General features: G+C 37.7%; 1 protein-coding gene across 1 annotated transcript in view; it reads right to left on the bottom strand.

Annotated features, from left to right (window-relative positions):
- prkcab (protein kinase C, alpha, b) overlaps positions 1-24,271 on the bottom strand; it is a 65,779-nt gene that overhangs the window by 17,296 nt on the left and 24,212 nt on the right. The window contains exon 3 of the mRNA XM_062985096.1: positions 16,632-16,714. Coding sequence (XP_062841166.1) covers positions 16,632-16,714 — 83 coding nt within the window. The remainder of the gene's footprint in view (positions 1-16,631; positions 16,715-24,271) is intronic.

The following is a 24,271-nucleotide window of genomic DNA, read 5'->3' as shown; positions in this document are numbered from 1 at the left end:
AACATTTGTCTGACCTCAGAAACAGTCCTTTAACTGAACAGACATTACAGTGCAGTGGAAAATCGGTGTGACATACGGTAGACTTAGTGTAGCCTAAGGTTCTCCCAGACTGGGATTTGAGTAGATGTGGCACAAGGTGTTCAGACATTATGGTCTCAATCCATCACATGGCATCACCCACACCTGCTTGCTCACTCAGACTAACACCAAGAGGGAATTTAGTGTAGCTAATTTCTGTTTGCATGTTTTTGGAAGTTGGTTTTTCACTTGAAGAACAATCAAAACTCATCACATAGAGTCACCAAAGACAAAGACTAAAATCAGGTGTAAATATCAATACCCCTAAATAATTTAACACTACAGATATTAGATCAACACCAGGAACAAATGAGACATTACAGACAGCTGGTAAACTGCAAAATGACTACACATGACCCAAAGACCACATGATTTTACAATAATGCAACAATAATCAGTGCCCAACACGTCTTCCCTGTAAACTTGCAATAACTGTGAGAGAGAAGCAAACAGTGCTCCCATGGTGGTGATGTTGCCATGGTGACACAAGCATTGGCATTATAGTGACTACCAGGGTGGAAAGCAGCCAAAAGAGAGGAGCAAACACAGATCACTTTCAACACAAACACACACATCTGTTTCATTACCACGAGCAGCAATACAACCTTACAGTACAAGTGTGTGTGTATAAAATCATCCTGTTACATTTATAGCTCTCAGTGTTTATACCGTCTGCCACTATTAATGTGATGTACTCAAAACCAAACGCTCCCTCTTTCTGCCAGTTAAATTCATCATTACTCTCCGTTTTTACCCGCCGTATAAACAGCACGTCACATGTAACATAAACTATTAACTGATTATTAACAGCTGGTTGTTTTTAATCCTTTTTAAAACTTGTGTTACAGTGTGTACCGAAAAGCTATAAAAGACCTTCAGCTTAAGATAACGATGTGAAAATTAATTCATGCTACTGAAAGAAATCTCCATCGGCTCATGTAAAGAGAAACAGCTCGACTTTACTAGCATGTCATTTTCTACCTGTACCAAATATATTCTGTTGTGCTCTGACACATTTTTTAAAACTAATTCGTACATTTATGCTACTATGAGTTCATACTTTAGTGTAGCAAACACTGAAAACACACCAATACTTCATGATATGAATTAAAAATGTAGTTACAATGTCATAAATGGAAACAAAATTATAATTACAGTTGCAGTAGTTACACCTACATGTCTGTTAGTAAACAGAATTTGCAGCATACACATTTTTATTTCACAATGTGTTCACTTTTAAAGTTTGTTGAAAGGCTGCCTTGCTTGTCATGCTGTCCAGCCGGCTGTAATTTATTTATTTATTAATTAAGAATTTAACATCATGTTTTACACACTTTGGTTAAATTTATGACAGAAACGGTAGTTACTGGTTACACAAGATTCATCAGTTCAAGTTTTTCTGTATCTCCAATTTACCTCAATTGCACGTCTTTGGACCGTGGAAGGAAACCGGAGCTCCCGGAGGAAACCCACACAGACATGGGGAGAACATGCAAACTCCACACAGGAAGGACCCTAACCGCTTCACCTAGGAATCAAACCCATGACCTTCTTGATGTGAGGCAACAGTGCTACCCACTGAGCCACCATGCCGCCCATCGGTTGTAAAAAAGCTACACTAACTGTACATAATAGGAAGCTAAAGCACAATAAAAAAAGACATTTACAACATAAAAACAAGCTGCTTGGAATACCTGCCAGCAAGGTGGCTAAAAAAGCTGTTTATATATATTATAACATGTAGCACTTCAAAAAAATAATTATTTAAAGTTCTTAAACTGATTGTTCCAACCGGACAACAACCCAAAACATAAGTCAGAATTTTTATGTAAATGGTCTGACTGAAAAATGAAACAATACTTTAAAAATTAGAAAGCAAACAAACTTGGTTGAACTTTACAACTATGCCATGTAATGTGACATATGACTGATTCTAACAATATATGCATTTGAATATGATACAACGGCAATAGATGAATATTTAGAATTTTCTTATAGATTTTAGTAATAGCAATTATTTTCCTACTAGCTGCCTGGTTTGATATACAAAAAGTTGTCCTGGTGTTTAGTTATATAGGACAAAGAAGAAAACTGTGCAAAACAAGACACTTCTGACCCTACAGAACAGACTGGCTGGTACTGGACAGTTGGCAACCCTTGTTCTGCTATGAGTCAGTGATGCAATTTTTCTATCATCTTTCATCATCATTAAAATTTTAACTTTAAACTAAGTTTTTACTTAATTTTTCACTATGGAACAAACACAGTTTCACTTTATAAAAATTGCTTTAAAAATGGTATTACTATGATTTTATAAGCAATTTAAAGAATCTAGTGCTGCAGACTCCCAAATGACTACACCTTTTTCCTTTTACCCTTTGCATAAGAGGCAGTACTAGTAATAATTCAACATGTACTGTTGATCAGCTGTGTGTGGGTGTAAGTTGTTGATGCAGTTTTCCCACTGTGGTTCCAGTCTTTTTTTGTTCCGTCTCTCAAAGGATTTAGGCTGGAAGGAGAATTGCTGAAATCAAACAGTAGGTGCGATGCTCTGATGCTCTGTGTGTCCTTAGTTTTCTATTTTCAGCATTAAACAGCAGCCTGAATCAGTGGAAGAGCCGGCCTTGCCCAAATCACTGTACTGTTTAGATAATGAAAGAACTGAGATTGAGGCGCTGCCCTTTTAATGACAATCTGAATTATTTAACATTACATTCCATTTGATTTAGAATTGCATTAGATCTTACATCATTTTGCTCTGACTTTGAGCCCATGACCTCGCATATATAGAGACTACAGAGGTTAAACTGTGGTTATTATTATTACTACTACTACTACTCTGCACTACACAATGTTATGCTTCACTTTCTAGGCTATTTTGGCTCACAAATTAAAATATGTCAGCCATGCAATTGTTTCAACATGTAAAATAAAAAAGTATTGATTATAAGTATGAAGTTCAGTGTAACTTTAGATCTTATTTTATTCAGTCCAGGGCCTGTGAGTATTGAATAAATCACTGTGAGATGCAGTAATAAGGCCCTGTATCTCTGTCTTTAGAAAAACCTTGTTCTTAGATAAAAAAAAGTCCCAAAGCCAGTGTTCCCTCTAGACTCTCTCTTTTCTTACATTTAATGAGACAGAAACAAGGTCTGAACATTGAGACTATAGCTGCTTGGCAGGATTTTAGCAAGTGATTACCTTGGAAGTGATTATCATAGTAAAGTGGATGTGTTTTTCTGAATGCGTGCTTTATGGCCATACAGAGCGCCTCCAGAATGAGAAGCCATCTAAAATTTTGTGAAGTCGTTGTTTTATAAATAATAGAGGTCAGAGGTTGTGCTTACTGGAAATAAGCTTCCAAAAAAGAGCGCTTTTTTCTTTGCTCCTGGTAATGTTAATTAGCTTAGCCTAAAATAAAACAGAGCAATGTCTGGGGAGAGAGAGCAACACAATCTAACACAGTTTTACTGAATACAGACACAACACTCTGACTACAGATCACAGATAATGAGAAAGACAACTAAAAACTAAACCTGGCCTTTTTTTTTTTTTACCTTGAAGCCAGTGTTGCTGGTCAGATGAATTCATTAAATACCTAAAATAAATATATAAATACCTTAAATGATTTTATCTGTTATTTATTCATAGATGTTCTACCAAAGTGCAACAACTTCAGTTGACTCCAGTCTCTAGATATAATCCTCTACGACTGACTTAATGTCTCAAAATATCTAATTTTCACCAGAATGGTCTTTGTACCATGATCATGGTCAGGTTTCTGTCACAAATCCGGTTTGTTTAAGTCTTAGTTGTTTATTATAAACATAAACATAAACAAAAACCATAAAGAATTAAATTAAAATTAAGAAATTACAAGGAACTGTTTGCCTGTTTCACAAAAACACAAACTATGGAAACTACTGGAACAAGAGAATACATACTAATACAATAACTGCTGGTCTGGCCTGCCTGCAGTCCAAGTCTGTCTCCTATTAATAATGTCTGGCACATTTTCAGTGGGAGACATGGCACAAATGTCTGTTAGCTTCAATTGTTAGTGTATGTTTAAGCTCGACTTTGCCTAGTAGACAGAGCTTCAAAATCTCCAAATAGAACACAGATAAAATAATGTAAACCTAGAGTGTGATAAAGTTAAATGTATACATTATGTATAGTCATTAGTCTATTTTGGTGTTGTGTCTCCTGCCATAAAATTGACTTATGAAGTGAATGCACTCTACTCCTTATCCTCAACCCTAAACATAATCATTCATAAGGTTTAATTCATAAGGTTATAAATATAAACCGACTTCTATTTTAGAAATCAGCCGAAATGAGACTGTGTTGGAAAAAAAAAGTTGCTCTGTGTGTGTGTGTGTGTATGTGTGTGTGTGTGTTTGTGTCTTGCTGGCTGAGGGACTTCAATAGTCTGTGTACACAGAGAGACTGGCCGAGTTATTTATAGCTGGCAGCACACACACCTCTCCTTGCTACCTCGAGAACCAAATTTTGCGCCCCATCAGGTTTAAATTATCTTTTTTTTCATGTTATTTGTGACTGTGGCCATATGTTTGCACTGCATGATCCAGTATTAATAGGGACACTATATGCTTCATTTGGTTAAGCTTCATACTTTCATACTGTATGTGTATAGCTGGGGAATTGGGTATATACATAATATACACACACAATCATATATAAAATCATTTTACTGATCAATAGATTCATCAAACATAATAGAAATATTATTTCTATTTAGAAATAAATATTATATCTTTATTAATAACTGTACTGTAGTTATCCAATATGTAAATTTCAGGTTCCTTTCAATCCTGGTTGTTATGTTTGTGCTGTTTCTTTAAATTTATACTGTTGATTTCTTATAGTCTGTACCTTCATTGCTGTATAATGCTATTGGGACTTTAATGTCCTTCTTATCCATCCATCCATCTAGAAATAATTTAGTAAAATTTTATAATAATACCAATGGAAGGAAATATCACTTTCACAACTTCAACAATTGGTGTCTCCAGTTTCTAAACAATTAAAGAATCTTGCCCAGGGAAAAGGGGGAAAATGATGTAACACAGTGGTAAACATGCCCCTGTTTCAGCTATTTAGCAACATTTTGCAGCCATTGAGTTAAAACTATTATTAATATTTACTAAAAAAAAGAAAAACAATAAAAACAATACAACTGTTAGGTTAAACATTATTTATTTTGTCTTTTTAACTAAATGCAGGATTTACACATTTTTGTTGACAATTTTTACTTAAAAAAAATCCTACTGTCTTAATTTGTACAATTACACAGTGTACAGATCATTTTTATTTCAGTATTTGCTTTTAATTTGTAGTAAATTGTTGCATTTTTATGTGCAATTGTCTCATGTATACTTTCTAGCTAACAGCTACATAAAAAAGAAGAAAAATTTACAACTGGCCCTAGTTTTCCATCAGCTGTTTATAACTACACTGAGTTAAAATGTTACAATGCAGCCACCAACTGTCATAAAAAGCATGAGAAACACACAATTATTCTGTTTGGGTTTCTTTCAGAAAATACTGTTAATGTTAAATGCAGCAGGGAAGAGGTAGTTAACACTGTGGGGTTTTCTCCAAACAAGATGTCCATGACAGCCTGATAAATCCACCCAGCAACGACGAGAGAGGACAGGGGAAAAAGAGTGAAAATACCTCCCACTCGCTGCTGGAATCAGAGAGTGAGGAAAGCCTCCCGAAATCCCAGCAGGCTCACAGAAGCTGTGTGTGATGTGATTATAATGCAAAGTCTGAGCTCCCACAAGCAGTTTAATATTAATAGAAGTTTAATAAATAAGAGGATGTGAGGGGAACCTTACTTTCAGCTGGACTGTGCAATAAGACAATGACCATAAACACACACGTTAATCAGCAAGAGGATGGTTTAAAAACAAGAATGCATGTTTTGTTATGATATAATCCAGTATTTCACCCTATTAAGATGGTGTAACATAGTGACCTGAAGGGCTGTCCACTGTGCAAGTTTGATGAGCAGCTACAGGAAATGTGCTGGCTGCCCAGGGACGCTGCCTAGTTACATTTAAATCATCAGGATGTGAAACGTACAGTTTATGTTGGTTTTAGCTGGATGTGTTAGCGTTTTATGACTTTATGCAGAAATATATGAGGAGGTCACATGATTTCCTATGAATTTGGTAATGTGTTTGTGCATGAGTATATGAGCATACCTGTGTGTGGGTGAACTTGTGTATGTATGGGGATAGACGGGGCGTCCCCAAACGGTGTGCATCAATAGACATCCTGTGTCACTGGTTAATAACTATATCTTTTATTTTCTCATATACACACACACACACACACACACACACACAGGGATGTGTGGTTGCATAATAACCATATGGATAGGTGCATTCTTGCACTTCACTATGCAAACCAGCATGCACTTGTGCTTCATGTGGTTTTTTTCTCTGTCGGCAGTTTTTCAACAGAACCACAGAAACAGCTAAGATGCAAATGATGTGTGCTTTACACACACTGAGCTACACAATGCTCTTATGCTTGATCTTTATACAGATAACAAACAGCAGTCTTGATTTCCTGGTGACATTATCATTTTACCGTTATATTTTAGCAAAGCTAATCATATTATTTTTTTCTACTTTCAGTGGGTTACACCTGACACAAACTAGAATTAATATTTGCTAATGTTTGTCACAGCTTGACACAAGCACAACTTCTCAGCAGTTTTTAGTAGAAACTTTAGTAGAGGTTTTACAAAAGTGCTACTAAACTACATACAGATTTATATGTACTATATATTGTCAAATTGGTGTACTCACATTAAGACATTATGTCCTGTGTAGAGGTTTGGGGTACACTAGTACACTTTCTAGTTTACAGTTTCGATAAAAGCATCTCCCGAGGGGGGCCAAAACCCCAAATGTATACACTAGTCCACTATACAGGATACAATAACTAGCATCTACACTCCTGATAGTGCACCTGTAGCCAGACCTGTCATCCACCCTTTATCTTAGGCCATTAAATAATGGGTAAACTTTTGTGCCCAGGTGGTGCGAACGCCCACCATTCTGAACTCCCCGGTCCGAATCTCAGCTCTGCTACCAGTCAGCTAGGCACCATCTAGCAGGTACAATTAGCAGTGCCTGCACCAGACTTGGCCATCAAGTCTGCTGGGTAGAAAAAGACCGGACTAATAAAGTGGGTGTGGTCTTCAAACAATGTGCAAGGACCCTGGTTAGCAGCCCGAGGCGCCTGTGCAGAAATGAAGAAGCCTCACGTGCGAATCCACCGAGGCACGGGTGAAAAAGAAGGAGTCGAGGGACTGCGCATGTGTTGGAGGGAGCATGGGGCAGTCGGGATCCCCAGCAGCGGAAGACTAATTGGCTATGCTAAATCAGGAGAAAACGGGAGAAAATGCATAAATAGATAGAAAATATGAGTAAACAGCAGCAATTTTGGTACACTTATTTATCAAGCAGTACACTATAATTTTACAGTATAATACACTGTCAAAAGTGGGAGAAAGCCTCATTAAAAGTAAATCCCTACGATCATTTTTCTTTGTCTAGTTAAAAGCCTGGACTGGTATAGCAACACATTCATGGTTTTGGACTAAGATGTGTCTAAAGTATTCATTATCCATAAAAAACAAAGTTTTGTTCCAGTCAATCAACCATCATAACACACAGAGGAAATAATCAAAGACGACGTATATATTCAGTGCTGAGACTGAACCCTCTGTGTGTGTCTTCATGCTTTTGACAATGAAGGACAGACAGTCCAGGTGGATCTGTCAATACGGCTTTTATTTTTCGTCTGCGGGTAAGCATGGCAGACAGAATGGGGTACCCCCTGGGACGGAAAGCTAAATTTAACCACCTGCACCACCTCCCTTCAGTACAGGTTTTCCTCTGAGCACTAATGCTGCAGGGGTGCATCCTAATTCAGCAAACATAACTGCCATGCTACACTTTGTTCAAGCTGTTAATAAGGGATACAAGTAGGTGCCACAAGAGGCCATGCTTTTAAAAAGCAGTATGAAAAAACTGTTACAGTTCACTGTTTATTGTCAGACTTCAACTGTACTTCCTACATCCTGAGATAACAGGGTATATAAGGACAACTGCTGGCAAAATACAATTATGACATTAATTGCTCCCTATTATTGAAGAGTCGTAGTATTTGGCAATACACTGAGGGTTTATGTGGCTACCTGCATTTTGACATTAGAGCTTCTGTCTTCAACAACCTCTTTAGCTTTAAAATATATTTGGTTAAGGTTTAAGGTTACATTTGGTTCTAGATTTTGATCTCCCATATTAATTGTGCCTTCCTTATCAGGCACTGTCTTCATCATGTGGCCCTATAATGGCTTTAGGTGTTGAGGCTATAGAAATATGCCCAAATTAATGAAGACTGCTTAATATATTTGAGCTTGGAAAGTGTAACTACCTCTATCTGATCTTAAAATAAATAATCAACATCCTGTGCACACACTGCTTGTAAAATAAAAAAATATGAGGACTGAAAAGTACATTCTGTCCCCTTCTTTGCCTCAGAAACAGACTGGCAGCATCCCTCATCCCTCTGGAGCTGGCAATCCCCCCTCCACACACACTCAGAGAGAGAGAGAAACACACAAAAAAAAACACTGCTAAATTGTGCCCTCGTAAGCACTGGCACCTTCTTAACTTGGCTGTTTGTCAGCACAACCAAATCAGGCAAATCCAGTCAGTTCAGTACTTTTTAGTTTGTACTGTACACTGGCAAGTCACATAATGGCTTAGAAGCTGAGATGTAAAGTGGGAATAACTAGGCTTTTTAAAGGCTTAAAGGCTTTTTGCCATTAAGTGCATTATTTTACTCGATTCTTTGTGTAACAATGGAGAGGTTGAGGCTTGGGGGATACAGGAAACTGAGCAAGCAGTTTTATCACAAATACTTTCTGAATCTGCTGTATATTCTCACACAGAAAAATAGAAGCAAGTTCGCTAGCGGCTTTAGACTTTCAACTTCTATTATGCACGTGTGCCTGTAGTTCTATTTTCAATTTCATGCAATATTTTGCTCTACACATTTTATAAAATCCTGCATTACAAAGAATTAAAATCTGAGTAAATCTGAAAACATCCACACATTTTAAACTACTGCAAAACAAGTGAGAAAGTGACCCTGTCATATTTCCTTAGGCCTTATCCTTTACATGTTCAGCACATGTTCAGCACATGTGACTTTAAGGAGGTAGATTTAAACTACTCTTCTGAAGCTAAATCAAAAGACAAATATAAATAGACAGATCAATATACAGACAGACAGATAAATAGTGTGTGAGAGAGAAATAGAGATAGACAATTTTGTTCTTCTCTTCTTTAATTTGCATCGTTTGCATTTTTTTGTTAAATATTTAATATAAACGTCTGGAGCTAAAATAGAGGAAAAAAGAAAGAAATTAAACAATACAAAGAAAGAGACACAACAAAAATATCACAGACAAAACAATAAAACTTAACAGACTAAACAAATAGCTAAAACGAATAGAAAGAAAGAAATAAGAGTTAAGGAAGAACGAGAGAAATGAAAACAAATCAAAAGAATGTGGGGACAGATGTAATCAGCCGGTAGCAGCAGCTGATGTGTGTGAGCGCTGGGAAAGCTCCACCGAGGATTTCAGATGTAATTACATCCTGTTGTAATCAAGCCTTCCAGACCTTAATTCCCAACCCAGCAAGAAATCTGATTTAAAAAGTAAAAAAAAAAAGTACCATGGTTTCAGTCACACCATTATACTGACTGGGAATCAAGCTTTATTGAGCCTGATCAATAGAATAGAATAGAATAGAACGCCTTTACTTGTCATATATACACATGTACAGTACAATTAAATTCTTTACATATCCCAGCTTGTTTGGAAGCCGGGGTCAGAGCGCAGGGTCAGCCATTGTATGGCGCCCCTGGAGCCAAGAGGGTTAAAAGCCTTGCTCAAGGGCCCAACAGTGGCTGCATGATAGAGCTAGGATTCGAACTCTCAAACTTTCAATTGATAGTCCAGTTCTACCCACTAAGCTACTATTGTCCCTCTTGGCAACCCATATGTACAGTCAGATTTGGCTGCCATAAATTTGGGGTTTTGCTTTGCTTCACAGAATGGAAATTGAAATCTTAATGTTACAGCATTAATTGGAACAATTTGGGAAAAAGTCCAATAGAATCCAGTTAAAAAGGGTTGCCAAGAACTTGATTAACCTGCACAGAGGCCTGACCAGAATTAAAGACTGTGATTAACTGAAATCCCAACTTATTAATCAAACCTATTATTGCTTTCCAACAACACTGCATGAACACATAGTAACAATAACTATAACGACTCCCCTTCTGAATTAAATAAGAAGTATGAACTATACTACATGGCTCAATGTATGGAGACACCTAACTATAAGCTCTTTGTTGTTGGTTGAGAAAGCCTGGTACATAATCAGCATTTCAATTAATCCCATTTTAACCATGTCTTTATCTAAATATTTAAATACATCTACGTGTTTTTAAATAAATCTAATTGGTTTATATCACTGATTTTACCGCCATAGTCAACAATTAAAAGGGGTGTCCACATTATTTGGGCCATGTAGCTGGCAATGATGGAGCATGTCAAACAGCTAGTTCTGATTTTGCCCTGCTATTAGGGAAGGCCAGTTTTAGCTGTGCATTAAGATTAACAGTGTCACCACCAAAGACCCAGAGGAAGTGAGGTGACTATGTTGCCACAGCAGAGGTGCTACACAGCAGGAATGAGAAAATTCCAGCATCTTGGGAGAAGCATGTGATACCAGAAGTGGGTCGATTGACGCATGATGGAGTGGGATGTGGATCTAGTGACGAGGTGTCAGAGCCAAGTGATGTGTCACCACTCAACAGTCATTCATAAAATACCCTCATGTGGGAAATGATGAGCCATAGCATAAGCTCATGTGATGGAAATCATCAAGTGTTTAAGCACTAAGATACTAAATACTAGATTTTATCACATGGCAGATGGCAAACATATAGCCAGAACAACACTGGAGTGGCTTCTGGCAGGTCTCTGAATGTCTATTCAGTGGTGAGGTAATAAGCAGGACACATTTCTTTACAGGTCATTTCAATGTCTTGGATTTTCTCAGTATGAAGCGACTGTTAAAACATGGGGAGTTGAGTTTTTGTGTCACCCAAGTTAGGGGAGCAGATGCCAACACAGAAAGTGAAACAGGCTGCCCAACAAGTGGGCCTGCACACCATATGGGTACTTAGTACCATGACACCATGTCTGTACAACTTGCCATATGACATTCTTCTGGTCCCACAGAAACTTGCATTATCCACAGACTGCCTAATTACTACAGCCAAAACCATCGGACCTGTTCTTTTTCATGTCCCAATGGAGCTGCTGCTACATAACTTCAAAGTGAAACCAACCCTGACATTTCAGCTGGCTCATTTTCCCAGTGTAGGGCTCCTGGGAGAGTTTCCTTTACAACTTCCAAAATGGAGATGTTAGACTAACTGTAGTGAAATTCCCTGATTTAATTTGCATCTGGCACAGAGATACACTGCTATTTCTATTTCTCTCTATAGAAGAAGTCACTAATGGCATCCTCCCATGTGATATTAGGAATGTGTAATAAAGAGCAGTGTAGGACCAGTGCAGTCCATTACATCCTGAAATTGACAGAGCCGAAAATCTAATTATATGTGGCCTTAAAAACAACTCCTTTTAAATTGATTTCTTATGATTCACATATATAAACAAAATAACAAAATAAGGAATTATTAGTCAGGGTGTCCACATACTTTTGGCCATATAATGCACATAAAAAGCTATAAACAAGAGCCAACAACTAACAACTAGTGTTCCAAAGACACGTACAGTAGGGGCTTGAATTATAAGTGCACATGCCCTTTACTTGGACAAAATAATGTTTTTTTAAAAGTAAAGCAGTTTAAAACATCATCTTATGTCTATAATGATCAGACACAAGTAGCAAAGACAAACAGTGGTTTAACTGGCACTTTACAGGACAGTTTAACATCTCAAAAGCAAAGTTAGGAAAATAACCACAAAAAAGAACCTGGATGATTAAGTCTGAAAAATATTGTACATAAGACGCATTTTAAAGTTGGAATTTATATCAGACCATTGTGTGAAAACAAAACTTGGTGTACGAAGCAACTTGGACCCCTGAGCAATGGGAAAATGTGGCCTTATGAGACAGTTTTCTTAAACAATATTTCTTAAATCTTGATTGTCTGATGTTTGGAGGAACACTGTTGTCAGTGGTTAATTTAAGACAAGGTTCCATTTAATAAGGCCAGGTGCACCCTATGGTGCAAACCCTCTTTCTTCATACTGTTCCTGTTGTTCAATTGATAATGACCTGTTGTTAAACTATCTAGGAGTAAGATCAACACCAGGAAAAGTGTAGGTCTTTCCATGGCTTTCCCAAACACCAGATTTAAGGATTTAATCATTAATGGTTTGTAAAAATCTGTAACTTCTTCATCAATCAAAGACTGAGAGATTTAGTCCAACATATCACATTCAACCATTCAAAACTTGTATGAGAGCATCACAAGAAGGATTAAACTCTTTTGGAGATACAGGGTAGCCCTAGTCTTTATTAGTTTTTTATGTTAATATATTGTTACGGGTTTCCTTTTTAACCCTCATTGTGTATGTCAGAAATTCCTCCTCACAATTTAGATGCTTTCCTTGATTGCTTCTCTTGTGTTTTTAAATGGAGGATAATGAAGCACTAATGAGTTTCTCTGCTAATCAACTGCAAGATAATTGCACACACACTCACACATGCATCACAAACATTACATAACTAGGCAACTTTTGAGAGTTTTATGCCAGCATTTGTGCTTTTTAAAACGTTTTAGTGCTAATTTTAACATTTAAAAAATGTTCATTCCAAATACTGTTGGTAATTACAAGAGTGGAGGGAGACAGAAAAGGAAATCCAGTGGTATTTAAATGTCAGAGCAGAATAAAAGGTCGGTTTGAATCTCTAAGCGTCTCCTGCTTCAGTTTTAATCTATGTTGACTTAAAACCACCTCTTATTATTTAAATGAAATCATTTTTTACAATTATGATGTGATATGTCAATATACTGTGTTTAACACTTGTTACAGTTAAGCTAAAAGCACCACATGGCCAAAACTATGAGGACACCTAGTCAAATGACTCGGTTTGGCTATTTTAACCACATCTGTAGTTAAAATGTGCATATATTCATGCTACATCCATACAAAACAATAGCATTAGAATGAGTCTCACTGAGAGCTTGTGTTTTATCAGATTTTCGCCCTGCTTTAGCTGACCTGCTCACCTACAATTGCTGTTAGTGAAACATACTGCAACAAGAACAAGAACTGATATCTCCCAAGCACTGTTCCACTTACACCCATTCAAATCAGTAGAAACCAATTATTGCAGAGGTTAATAAACATCCAGTCATGGACAATATTTTATGACAGCAGGCAAATGTTTATTTAAAAGCACTGAGGTTTAACACGTCCTCTTGGTATGGAGAAGTGTTTGAGGTTTAACACATCCTCTTGGTATTAGGATGTGTCAGTACATCAGTGCTGGTGTAAAGCATTTAGCTCCCTCTGCTCTCTCTGTTTAGATTGCCTATCCTAGAATAGAAGTGGTGGGAACAGATGGTGAGACAACTTGTGGAAGAAACATATTGTTAAAATATACTTGTTCCAAACCACATTTCACACTTGTGCCTACCTTTTCCTCTAAACCAGTGCTTAACATTTTATATCCAGGCTTGATATCTTAAATGAGGTACAAATACAGTATTATAAAGTGTGCATATGTTTTTCCACATGCAAACCCAAACCCAACAGTTACAGCCTTAAATAATCACTAACTAAAAATAGACTTTAATAATCTTTTTTTAAGGCCAGTAAAATAACAAAAGAGCTTTGTTGTTGTAATGTTAGTCTTTTTTTAGTCTGTTTTTTTTAAAAACAGCAGTTAATATACTGTATGTGTTTTTGCTGGGCTGAGAAAAATGGCTTTATTTGTTGTTTATAATTTACAATTTAGCCATAATGAGGGCCCAGGAGGGGGTGTTTAATCTAAAACATCTTGATGCCATGTAATATTGTTGTAGCCTTAAGAGAAAATAGCTCAAGTCCTTATTCCCACAAGAGGAAACAAACTAAATACACTACATTTTTGTTCTTTCTGTCTTTTTCTGGGTAAGCTTGTAAAAGATAGTTGGATCGTTTTCACTACAAACAAAGCAGCACAAAATTGCAGGTTACAGTTGAGATCTGAGAGGAACCATAATCAAGTTCATTTATTTTTTGAGCACCATTGCCTTTAACTGAGAAAGGCAAGGGTGTCACTGGAGCCATCGATGAGCTTTTATAAGCAAAAAGTGCTTTGCCTTGTTCTAGGTATGCACTATATGTCCTACACTTGGTGGATGTGTTCACAAGATGAACTTTAAGTTCTTGTCATAATTTCTGATAATGCTGATGATTTTCTGTGGTTTGTTTTAGTAACCTTTTACTATTTAATCTCTGTGGGTTAAGGTTATGTCCACACAGACTGAGAAAACAAATAAAATAAAGATTTTTCCTCCACTCAGCAGAGCAAATGGCACGTTTCTGAGTTCTGCAAGATCATACACAGTAAAGTGAAAGATCAAGATGAGGCATGAGATCTGTTTTTATAAGCACCATTGTTTAAATAAATATAGATTTTAGTCCTAGCTGGACAGTGTCAACTTTTTGAGAAAAGCCCTTTCTTGTTTGAGGATGACTGTGCATTTGTGCATACTTGTGATACTTGACCTCAACCCTACTGAACAACTCTGGGCTGAAAAGTGTATCTGTGTAGTATTAGTCATTGCCATTTTACATGTAGAGTCTCTATTTTCTACCCCTTCCTCCATGCTACTGATATCTGCAAAATATAAAAAGTACTTTGCCAAGTCCATTTCTGAAAAACAGACATAGCTACAACAAATGACTTATAAAACATGAAAATACAAATACAGTCTCTATCAATAACTGAAAAGATATGTTTAAACAGCATGTACCACAGCAATAACTAAATCAATGCAACAGGGAACCTAAGAGAGTGAAACGATGGATTAAACATTGCTGTGGAAGTGGCAGGTGATTCATTCCTGTCTAACCCATAAAACCCAAAGCAACCTATGAAAGATCTATAAAGTTGAGACACATTGATCGCAAAGTAGCAAACGTATAGGTCAAAGAGCCCAGAAACTCAACTGCTTCATAACACACAGCACAGAACACCATTCTTCAGGAGGATTTGATAAAAGATTCAGCATAAACACTTCAAACAGTGATAAATGTAACAGCACTGGTGTCTTCTCTAGAGGATTCATGCACAAGAGCAGTAGTGAATGCAGAACTGACACATAAGGGTACGTGTAATGAGCTTGACCTTTCGTAGACATTTTTTATTTCTAAAGCAATTATTCGGGCACTGTCAGCAGGATTATGCAAGCGGATCCAGTACTGAGAAAACAGGGTTTTCTTTTTCTGTTACATGGTGTATTGAACAGAAATACTGATGGCTGCGGCTAGTTTAAATTATACCAGGGTCCCAAACGAGTCACATTGTTAAAAGAAGAGAAAAAAAGGGATTATTTTTCACTACAACACAAATTGGTCAATGTTTTTCATCTCTTTAATCTCTGTATCGTCATTAAAAGTGTAAAAATGAATGTTAAATTAGCCAGTTTCCAGCTACTATATTATATAACAGCTAATCCCAAAAGGTAAGGATTAGAGTGTTTTGTAGCCAGAGTGTTTGTAGCCACCCCTCTGCCTTAACTAATCTATGTATAAATAAACTTATAGGCATATATGATTGGCTAGTGTTACTTTAATTGATAGAGGACCAAGGCATGCCTTCCCTCCCACCCAAACAGTACAGCAATTTTGCTCTATTGGACTCTTATTGTTGGCAAAGACATGATCGGGTTTGAATGTGGGTTTAGTTTTTAGATGAATCTGGATCTTGGATGTAATGATCAAAATTGGAGAAACAAATATAACCTTAGGATAAAAATGTTTTATTTTTAATGTAAAAAGTGTAGAAAATTTGAGAATTTAAAATTAAAATAGAAATTAAATGATAACTAGAAAAATAGAAACAATTTAAGTAGAAAAAGGTCAACAAATAGCAAAATGTGCAAAATGTGCTGTGAAAGTTGTGATTATGTACAAATCTATATACATACATATTATAAATGTAGTAGGTAAAAAGAGCCAAGAAGCTCTCAAACATAACAATCTTTACTGCTCACAAATGAAAACATTGCTGTTGTAGCTCACACTCCAAAGTTCCACCTTGTGCACTTATAGGTGGGGAACATTTTAAAAACCTGATACATGTGGTCTGACGCCGAAGTGCTTTTCTGTTTGTACTCTTATTGTTATATATTATAGAGTTGAAAATGTTTGAAGCGTCTGTGTAGCTTTTACTCACATCTGTGTCTGGCCCCTTGTCAGCTCCTGGACAGGAAAACGAGACAAACTCATGGCACCTTTTGTGCACCACAAAACAGCACACTGCAAAAAAAAGAGCAAAGACAGGTTGTTTCATACCGCTGTATATTAAACATCCGACAGTATTTCTGTAATTGTGCAAAAAAAATCAGTCTGTAATATCAGATCCAGATTCATCACCCTACCCTTTACATGATGTAAACTGGTTGTGAAAATCTTTGATCTTACACACACAAACAGACCCAAATAAACCCAGACGCTTCAGTAGACGGTTTAGAAAAAGATTAACTAGATTCACTGCTGTGTGTGTGCAGAGGTGTAATTAATGACAGACGCTTCACCAAGGCTGCTGTTAAATGACAATGTTTTTGCTGCTCCAAACTTCCTCTGTACATGTACACACACACACACACACACACACACACACAGCAGGTATGTAAATTTCCTTGTGTAAAATAAACCTCTATCCTTGGCTTGCAAGGATGAAAGCCAATTTTGCTAATAGTTATTGGCTGATTAATAACCAAAATCATCCAGTTGACTCTGGTGAAAATGCTTCTATTCAGATGTTTTTATTACATATTATATAATCAGCATAACCATTCAACCTTTGTAAAAAAAATCCTCAACTTTAGAATTCCCTAGTTTAACATATCCCCATAGTAGTTAAACTTGTATTGAATTCACCAGTTTGTGCGAAATCTGATGATGTTATCCCAGCATGATTGCACAATATTTCAAAGAGAACCTTGGGAGACACTGAATGTTTGGTTTTCTCTGTTATTACAGAAATTTATCTTGAACACAACTGAACTTGGTGCATGAAGCTGAATGCTGAATTTATGATAGGAGAAGGTTAACCTAAACCTCTTATTAAAATAGGTATATGTATAGTTATGTAGTGTGTGTGTGTGTGTGTGTGTGTGTGTGTGTGTGAAGCTGTGCTTCTGACCTCTGGATTAAAATAGCTTATGCAAGCATTAGGAAAATAAAATCATGTAGCAAAATAAAGAACAAAGCTGCACTGCTACTTGGAAAATGAACTGTTTTTAGCTTTAGCTTCATTCATGTACTTTCCTTAAAAAAAAGGGTTTGGCCCTGAACACCATAACACTGTATTAAAAAGTTTTCAAAACGACCGGGTACTAATTTGGTATCATATTTTATACAGTAATGTGATTTGGGAGAGTAACCTTTCTAAAGTCTAAAGCAGCTACCATTGACACGGCAATAGCAAAACAGTTTAAGCCTGTGTATCCGAAATGCGCCATAATAAGATTTTAACTACATACATTATTACTTGTACTTAAATACGTCCAGATTTAATATTAATTCCTGCATTTCACAGATTGTTCAAATCTCCCAAAGCTTGATAACCAGACCAGCCTCAGTTCAGCTCAGCATAGATTCTAGATGGCATCTATTCTCTGGAACTCTAATCAATAGACAAAACATATCCCATCATTTGGTGTTTCAGTAATGGTTCTAATAGCACCCCACCACTCCCCCGACTGCTACATCTATACCAGCCCACATGCGGACACATCCACCACCTGGGTAGAGAGGCGAGACAGCATTGATCGATTGGATTGAATCAGTTGAAACAAGGTGTGTACGTGTCTGTGTGTAAGCACATGCCGAGCAGTGGGTGTTTAGTTTGTAGCTTGACCTTTCCTATCGCTCTCTGATTTATCTGAATACATAAGCAGGTGTAACACAAATTGACCAATCAATACCTTTTATAATCAATGTCTCAGGCCTGATTGAATCCACTGTCTCTTGTACTCTGACTAAGGGCTTTGTTTTGGTTCGAAGGTGGCAGAATTAAAAGTCAGGAAGTCTGTAATGGATGGCCGGGTCACTAAAAAAGGATGATAAAGGACTAACTTGATGATTAGATTTTGCTGGGCTCGCGGTTCACGTCTAGATTTGACTGTTGAGTTCTCAGGATTGAGTGCTCCATTGTTGTCATGTTTTGATGTAAAACTAAAGTTTATGGTTTTGAAATAAAATGTTCAGCCAGCTCATGGTCAGGTGTCCACTTCCTTTTGACCATACAGTGCACCTTCACACACAAGAGCACACAAACCACAATTCACGTCAATTATACCCAAGAGGTCTTTTCAGCTATTAAACAGGATGATGAAGAACAAAGCAGTCGCCTCCTCCCACCCTCCACTAATGACATGTTTACCACTGTGAAGGATCTGCATTAATGATGGATTTAGTGTTCAGAGCCTGTAATGTGGTGGCTCCAATAACAAATAGCAGTGCCGAGAGTGCCAGGGTTGTTAGGATTAATTACACAGGGCTTTGTTTGTAATGTTGGAGCAGGACTCGTGGGGGCAACCGATAAAGAAGCGTAACAACAAAGCGCAGTTTAGAGAGCTCTGCACAAGAGCCTTGCAAGTACAGTGGGGTCAAAAAGTATTTAGTCAGCCACTGATTGTGCAAGTTCTCCTACTTAGAAAGATGAGAGAGGTCTGTAATTTTCATCATAGGTACACTTCAACTATGAGAGACAAAATGAGAAAAAAAAATCCAGGAAATCACATTGTAGGATTTTTAAAGAATTTATTTGTAAATTATGGTGGAAAATAAGTATTTGGTCAATAACAAACAAGCAAGATTTCTGGCTCTCACAGACCTGTAACTTCTTCTTTAAGAAGCTCTTCTGTCCTCCACTCCTTACCTGTATTAATGGCACCTGTTTGACCTCGTTATCTGTATAAAAGACACCTGTCCACAGCCTCAAACAGTCAGACTCCAAACTCAACCATGGCCAAGACCAAAGAGCTGTCGAAGGACACCAGGAAGAAAATTGTAGACCTGCACCAGGCTGGGAAGAGTGAATCTACAATAGGCAAGCAGGTTGGTGTGAATAAATCAACTGTGGGAGCAATTGTAAGAAAATGGAAGACATACAAGACCATTGATAATCTCCCTTGGGGTCAGGATCTCATCCGTGGGGTCAAAATGATCATGAGAACGGTGAGCAAAAATCCCAGAACTACACAGAGGGACCTGATGAATGACCTGCAGAGAGCTGGGACCAAAGTAACAAAGGCTACCATCAATAAACACACTACGCCGAGAGGGACTCAAATTCTGCAGTGCCAGGCGTGTCCCCCTGCTTAAGCCAGTACATGTCCAGGCCTGTCTGAAGTTTGCCAGAGAGCATATGGATGATCCAGAAGAGGATTGGGAGAATGTCAAGTGGTCAGATGAAACCAAAATTGAACTTTTTGGTAAAAACTCAACTCGTCGTGTTTGGAGGAAGAAGAAAAACCCAAGAACACCATACCTACTGTGAAGCATGGGGGTGGAAACATCATGCTTTGGGTAACGTTAACGTTTGACCTCTGTCATTGCCAACAAAGGTTATGTTACAAAGTATTGAGTTGAACTTTTGTTATTGACCAAATACTTATTTTCCACCATAATTTACAAATAAATTCTTTAAAAATCCTACAATGTGATTTCCTGGATTTTTTTTTCTCATTTTGTCTCTCATAGTTGAAGTGTACCTATGATGAAAATTACAGACCTCTCTCATCTTTCTAAGTAGGAGAACCTGCACAATCAGTGGCTGACTAAATACTTTTTGGCCCCACTGTATTTACACCTCCATGTCTTTCATACGTTGGGTTACCCGAGGCTAATCTAACAGAAGTGTAAACCTGCAGCATCACCTTTAACAGGACTGCCTCAGGAAAACCATACGTGCACTATGGCTGGTTGGCAAGTTGACGTGACATAAAGTATACACTGATCAGCCTTAACTAAGGCTCCTGTTGACACAGATGCTCACCCTGACAGAGATTGAGATGATCTGCCATAAAGAATGAGATAAACTGCTCAAATTCTGCTCAAAAAGTGTGCAAAGCTTGTGGATATGTACTGAAGAAGACTTGCAGCAATAATTGCTGCCAAAGGGATTTCATAAAGGACATGTGTCCACAAAGTTTTGGCCACATAGTGTACAAGTGAACAGACACGAGCGTAGTAATACAAGACTCAGTTGATTGATGATCCTGACATGCAGTCAACAATAACAGCAAATTCTACCTGGTCTTTGGGTATCAAATTCTCATGGAAGTTTAATGGGAGAGTCTGAGCATCCCCAGTGTTGTTTACCAGCGGCACTGTTACTTTATCCCTTCTTCTACTCCTGCTTCTATGGAGATAGAGTGGCAAGTTACATGCCCAAAGCAAGTGCACCTATAAAGACCTGTGCAATTAGAGCTGGCCCTATGGATAGCCTGCTCTAAACTGATAAACAATTCAGTGTGAGAAGACGGGCTTTGCTTTGACCTTGTTACTGAGTGTTTCACAATTCAACGGTAAAAGTAGATGGAAGAGGGTGACAGGATACAGAAAAGCAGATTGGACAATCATTTTATGTCTTGTCATGTCACTACACTGTCCGAATTATCCTCTAGGCCACCCAGGGAGGATGGAGGTCCCTGTTGAGTCTGGTTACTCTCAAGGTTTCTTCCTTTTAATATTCAGGGAGTTTTTCCTTGCCGCTGTTGCCCTAGGCTTGCTCAACAGGGGTTTTTGGCTGCTTTTAGACAATGTATATCATAAAAAGAGCTACAATAAATTTGACTTGACTTGATTTCCATTTTTTACTGACCAACTGCATTCTGTAAATAAAAACAAGGGCACTCGGGTGGCGCGGTAATCTATTATCTAGTAGCCAGTAATCTATCCTGTTTCAAGTCTCAGCTCAAAACACTGCAACTAAAATAACTGTCAAAAATCTGCAAAGCATGACTCTCATTTTCCAAAGTGAAGGATAATCAAAAGCCTACGAAAGCAAGAATGTGCTACGATAGATACACAGATACACAGTCCTCTGCAAAAAGCCAGTATGTGTAAGTGTGCGTGTGCTGGTACCTTCAACCACGAGCTGGCACAGGCTTGTTCAGCTCTTTTAACCTCCCTACATGAGGGCATGTGCCAGCACTCTGTCCCTCAGCCGAATAACCGAATATGACACCTGGCTCCTTCCTACTGTTTCTAAGTGTGTGTGAGAATGAGTGACGATCCATGAGTGCCTCAGGAGCACAGTGAGCCAGCTACTGCCAGTCAGGGCCATTCTAATGCCACCGGCATAAGTGAGGCTATTCTGAAATGTCTCACGTTCTGGCTCCTGCTCTCCCTGCGCTGGGATAACCATGTTCTAATCAACGGGTCAGTGTGTGTCAGATAGCAACTATCCATCTTAGTGAAGTGTGATTCCCAGAACTGCAGTACAGAAATATCATGTCTTCAGTTAGGATTTCCAAAAGTCTAAACCACCGGCCTGCTAAAATTCATAGATTTGGCTGTTTTGTTGCATGTATTGCTAATCAATTGCAAAAAATCAAACATGCATCCAAGCAAAGTCTAAAATCTATCAGTACAAGGGGCCAAACTGAAGGGCTCATTGATTATCAGTCAGTCATGGGATGCTACCTTTTAGAACGCCTTTATTTGTCATGTATACATACACAGGTACAGTACAAGAGGGTTCAGGGCCTTGCACAAGAGCCCAACAGTGGCCGAGAGATGTGAACTGTACAAAAGCTTAGCCGGGTAGAATCTGCTTTACACACATAATTACATGATTGCATTTTTCGGAAAGATCCTAATCACAGAGAAACGTGAAGCTGTTTTCTCTGCTTACCGTGGCTACATAATGACCGTGCACTAGCACCAGATAGGGACAATACTTCAGCAAATAATCTGACTGTGAGCTCTAGTACTGTCTCTTGTTCCTAATTTAGATGATACCGAATGACTCAGACCTCAACTAGAGGAAATTGCTAACCATTACAGCCGTCAGATCCAGGCTCTGTTTGGTAAAGAGTAAGCGACAAAAGAACTGAGTCCTATTAGGGAAACGCAGGAAGTAGCTCAACCCATTCATCTAAATGCACAGAAAACCAGGTTGTAGTCATCGTGTTTGTTTCTGACAGTCTAATTTCATTTAAAGACATCGTGAAACTCAAACCCAATGTTTCTTCTGTAGTGAGATGTTGGATCTTATCTGATTACGCAAGATGATCAGGCTGGTAATCGGTTTTACAGTGCAAGAGCAGACATCTACTCAAAAATATTGATGTATGTAATTGGAAGATGTAGGAAGCACCTCTAAGTGGTTCTCAGACATACACCAGGAGAATTAAGTTGGTCCAACTTGGTCATTTTGTTATTTAAATTATAACTGTAATATAAAAAAAATGGAATAAAGTCATTATCATTACATTTATATGTTTACCAATGACTTTTTATACAGTAGTTACAGATAAGAGCAATACATTACAAATGTAATTTATTATAATTAAGTAGTTCTTTTTATTATTTCTCAAGTATAGTGTCAGAACTTATTGGCAGCAACACTCACAATTGGCACTCAGAATCTAAGTGGGCATAGGTTTACCAAAACTTAAACACTTAGTGGGGTTAGAATTTGGTGACAGATACTCTAGTAGCTGTGCTACTTTCCACGTTATGTAATTATAAACAAAATAAATATGTTAAGGAAAAAAGGAAACAAACTGGTTCCCAGAACTGCCACCCTCAGATTAGTAGATTTGGCTATTTTGTCACTTGTATTGCAAATCAATTGCAGAAAATCAAACATGCATCCAAGCAAAATCTAAAATCTATCAGTACAAGGGGCCAAACTGAAGGTCTCATTGACTGTCAATCAGCCATGGGGTGCTACCTTTTAGTGAAGGTAACTGGTTATTTATAAACAAAATAAATATGTTAAACTAAATAAATCATGTACAAATGAATGTTGTAAATGTAATGTAGTTTAGTTCAGGCTGTAAATTTTTGTCTTTGTATGTTTATAAAACACCAAATTTTTAAATTTAGCCCAACAAATATCAGTCTCAAGAACAATAACCCTGCTGTTTTGTTTACCCTGTACCAGAGAAAGAACCAATTAATGTGCACACTGTATTTAATCAGGCATCTAAAGATCCTCCATAATGACCATTTTCAGCATTAGATTAAAACCAAGCATGAACCCACGTCCTTGATTGATGAGGAAGTTTTGATTGGTGGACTTGTTTTTGTCACTTTGTTTGCCACCCGGTTGGGCTGTCATCTCTTAAAGGTCAAACGGCAGCTACAAATGTCAAAGGGAGGAAGTTTCACTGAAGGACGTCCTGCCTTACTTCAGTCTGCTAAGTCTGTCACAATACAGCACTAGAGAGAGACTGCTGGTGAAAAATAATCTGCAAGGAGGCTGAAAGGAATTATGGTCCAGTATCACTAGCTTTTTTGCTATACATGTTCAGTAGTGTGAAAACGATTGTCCAGGAGTCACATGTAGCTCTTTAAATTCATAATATGTATCTTTAGCTAATTAACTTAGTTGTTTAATAACATGAGAAGCTGTAGCATGTAACATCTTTATTGGTAACCAATAGGAACAACCTGACTATAATGTGTGTGTTGTACCTTCAACAAGAGAATAGCTTAGTTCTGGTCATTCAGTTTACTGTTGTGTTAACTTTGCTAATGATTTTCATTAGCAGACAAAGCCAAGTGTAGACACTCAGCCGGAGTGTAGACACTCAGCCGGATGATAGTAGTGCTGGGATTCAAACTTAGTGG

Source organism: Trichomycterus rosablanca, chromosome 22 (assembly GCF_030014385.1).
Source record: "Trichomycterus rosablanca isolate fTriRos1 chromosome 22, fTriRos1.hap1, whole genome shotgun sequence".
NCBI classification, from domain to species: Eukaryota; Metazoa; Chordata; class Actinopteri; order Siluriformes; family Trichomycteridae; genus Trichomycterus; species Trichomycterus rosablanca.
Note: the sequence above shows the minus strand (reverse complement) of the source record. Positions and strands in the feature narration are given on the sequence as shown.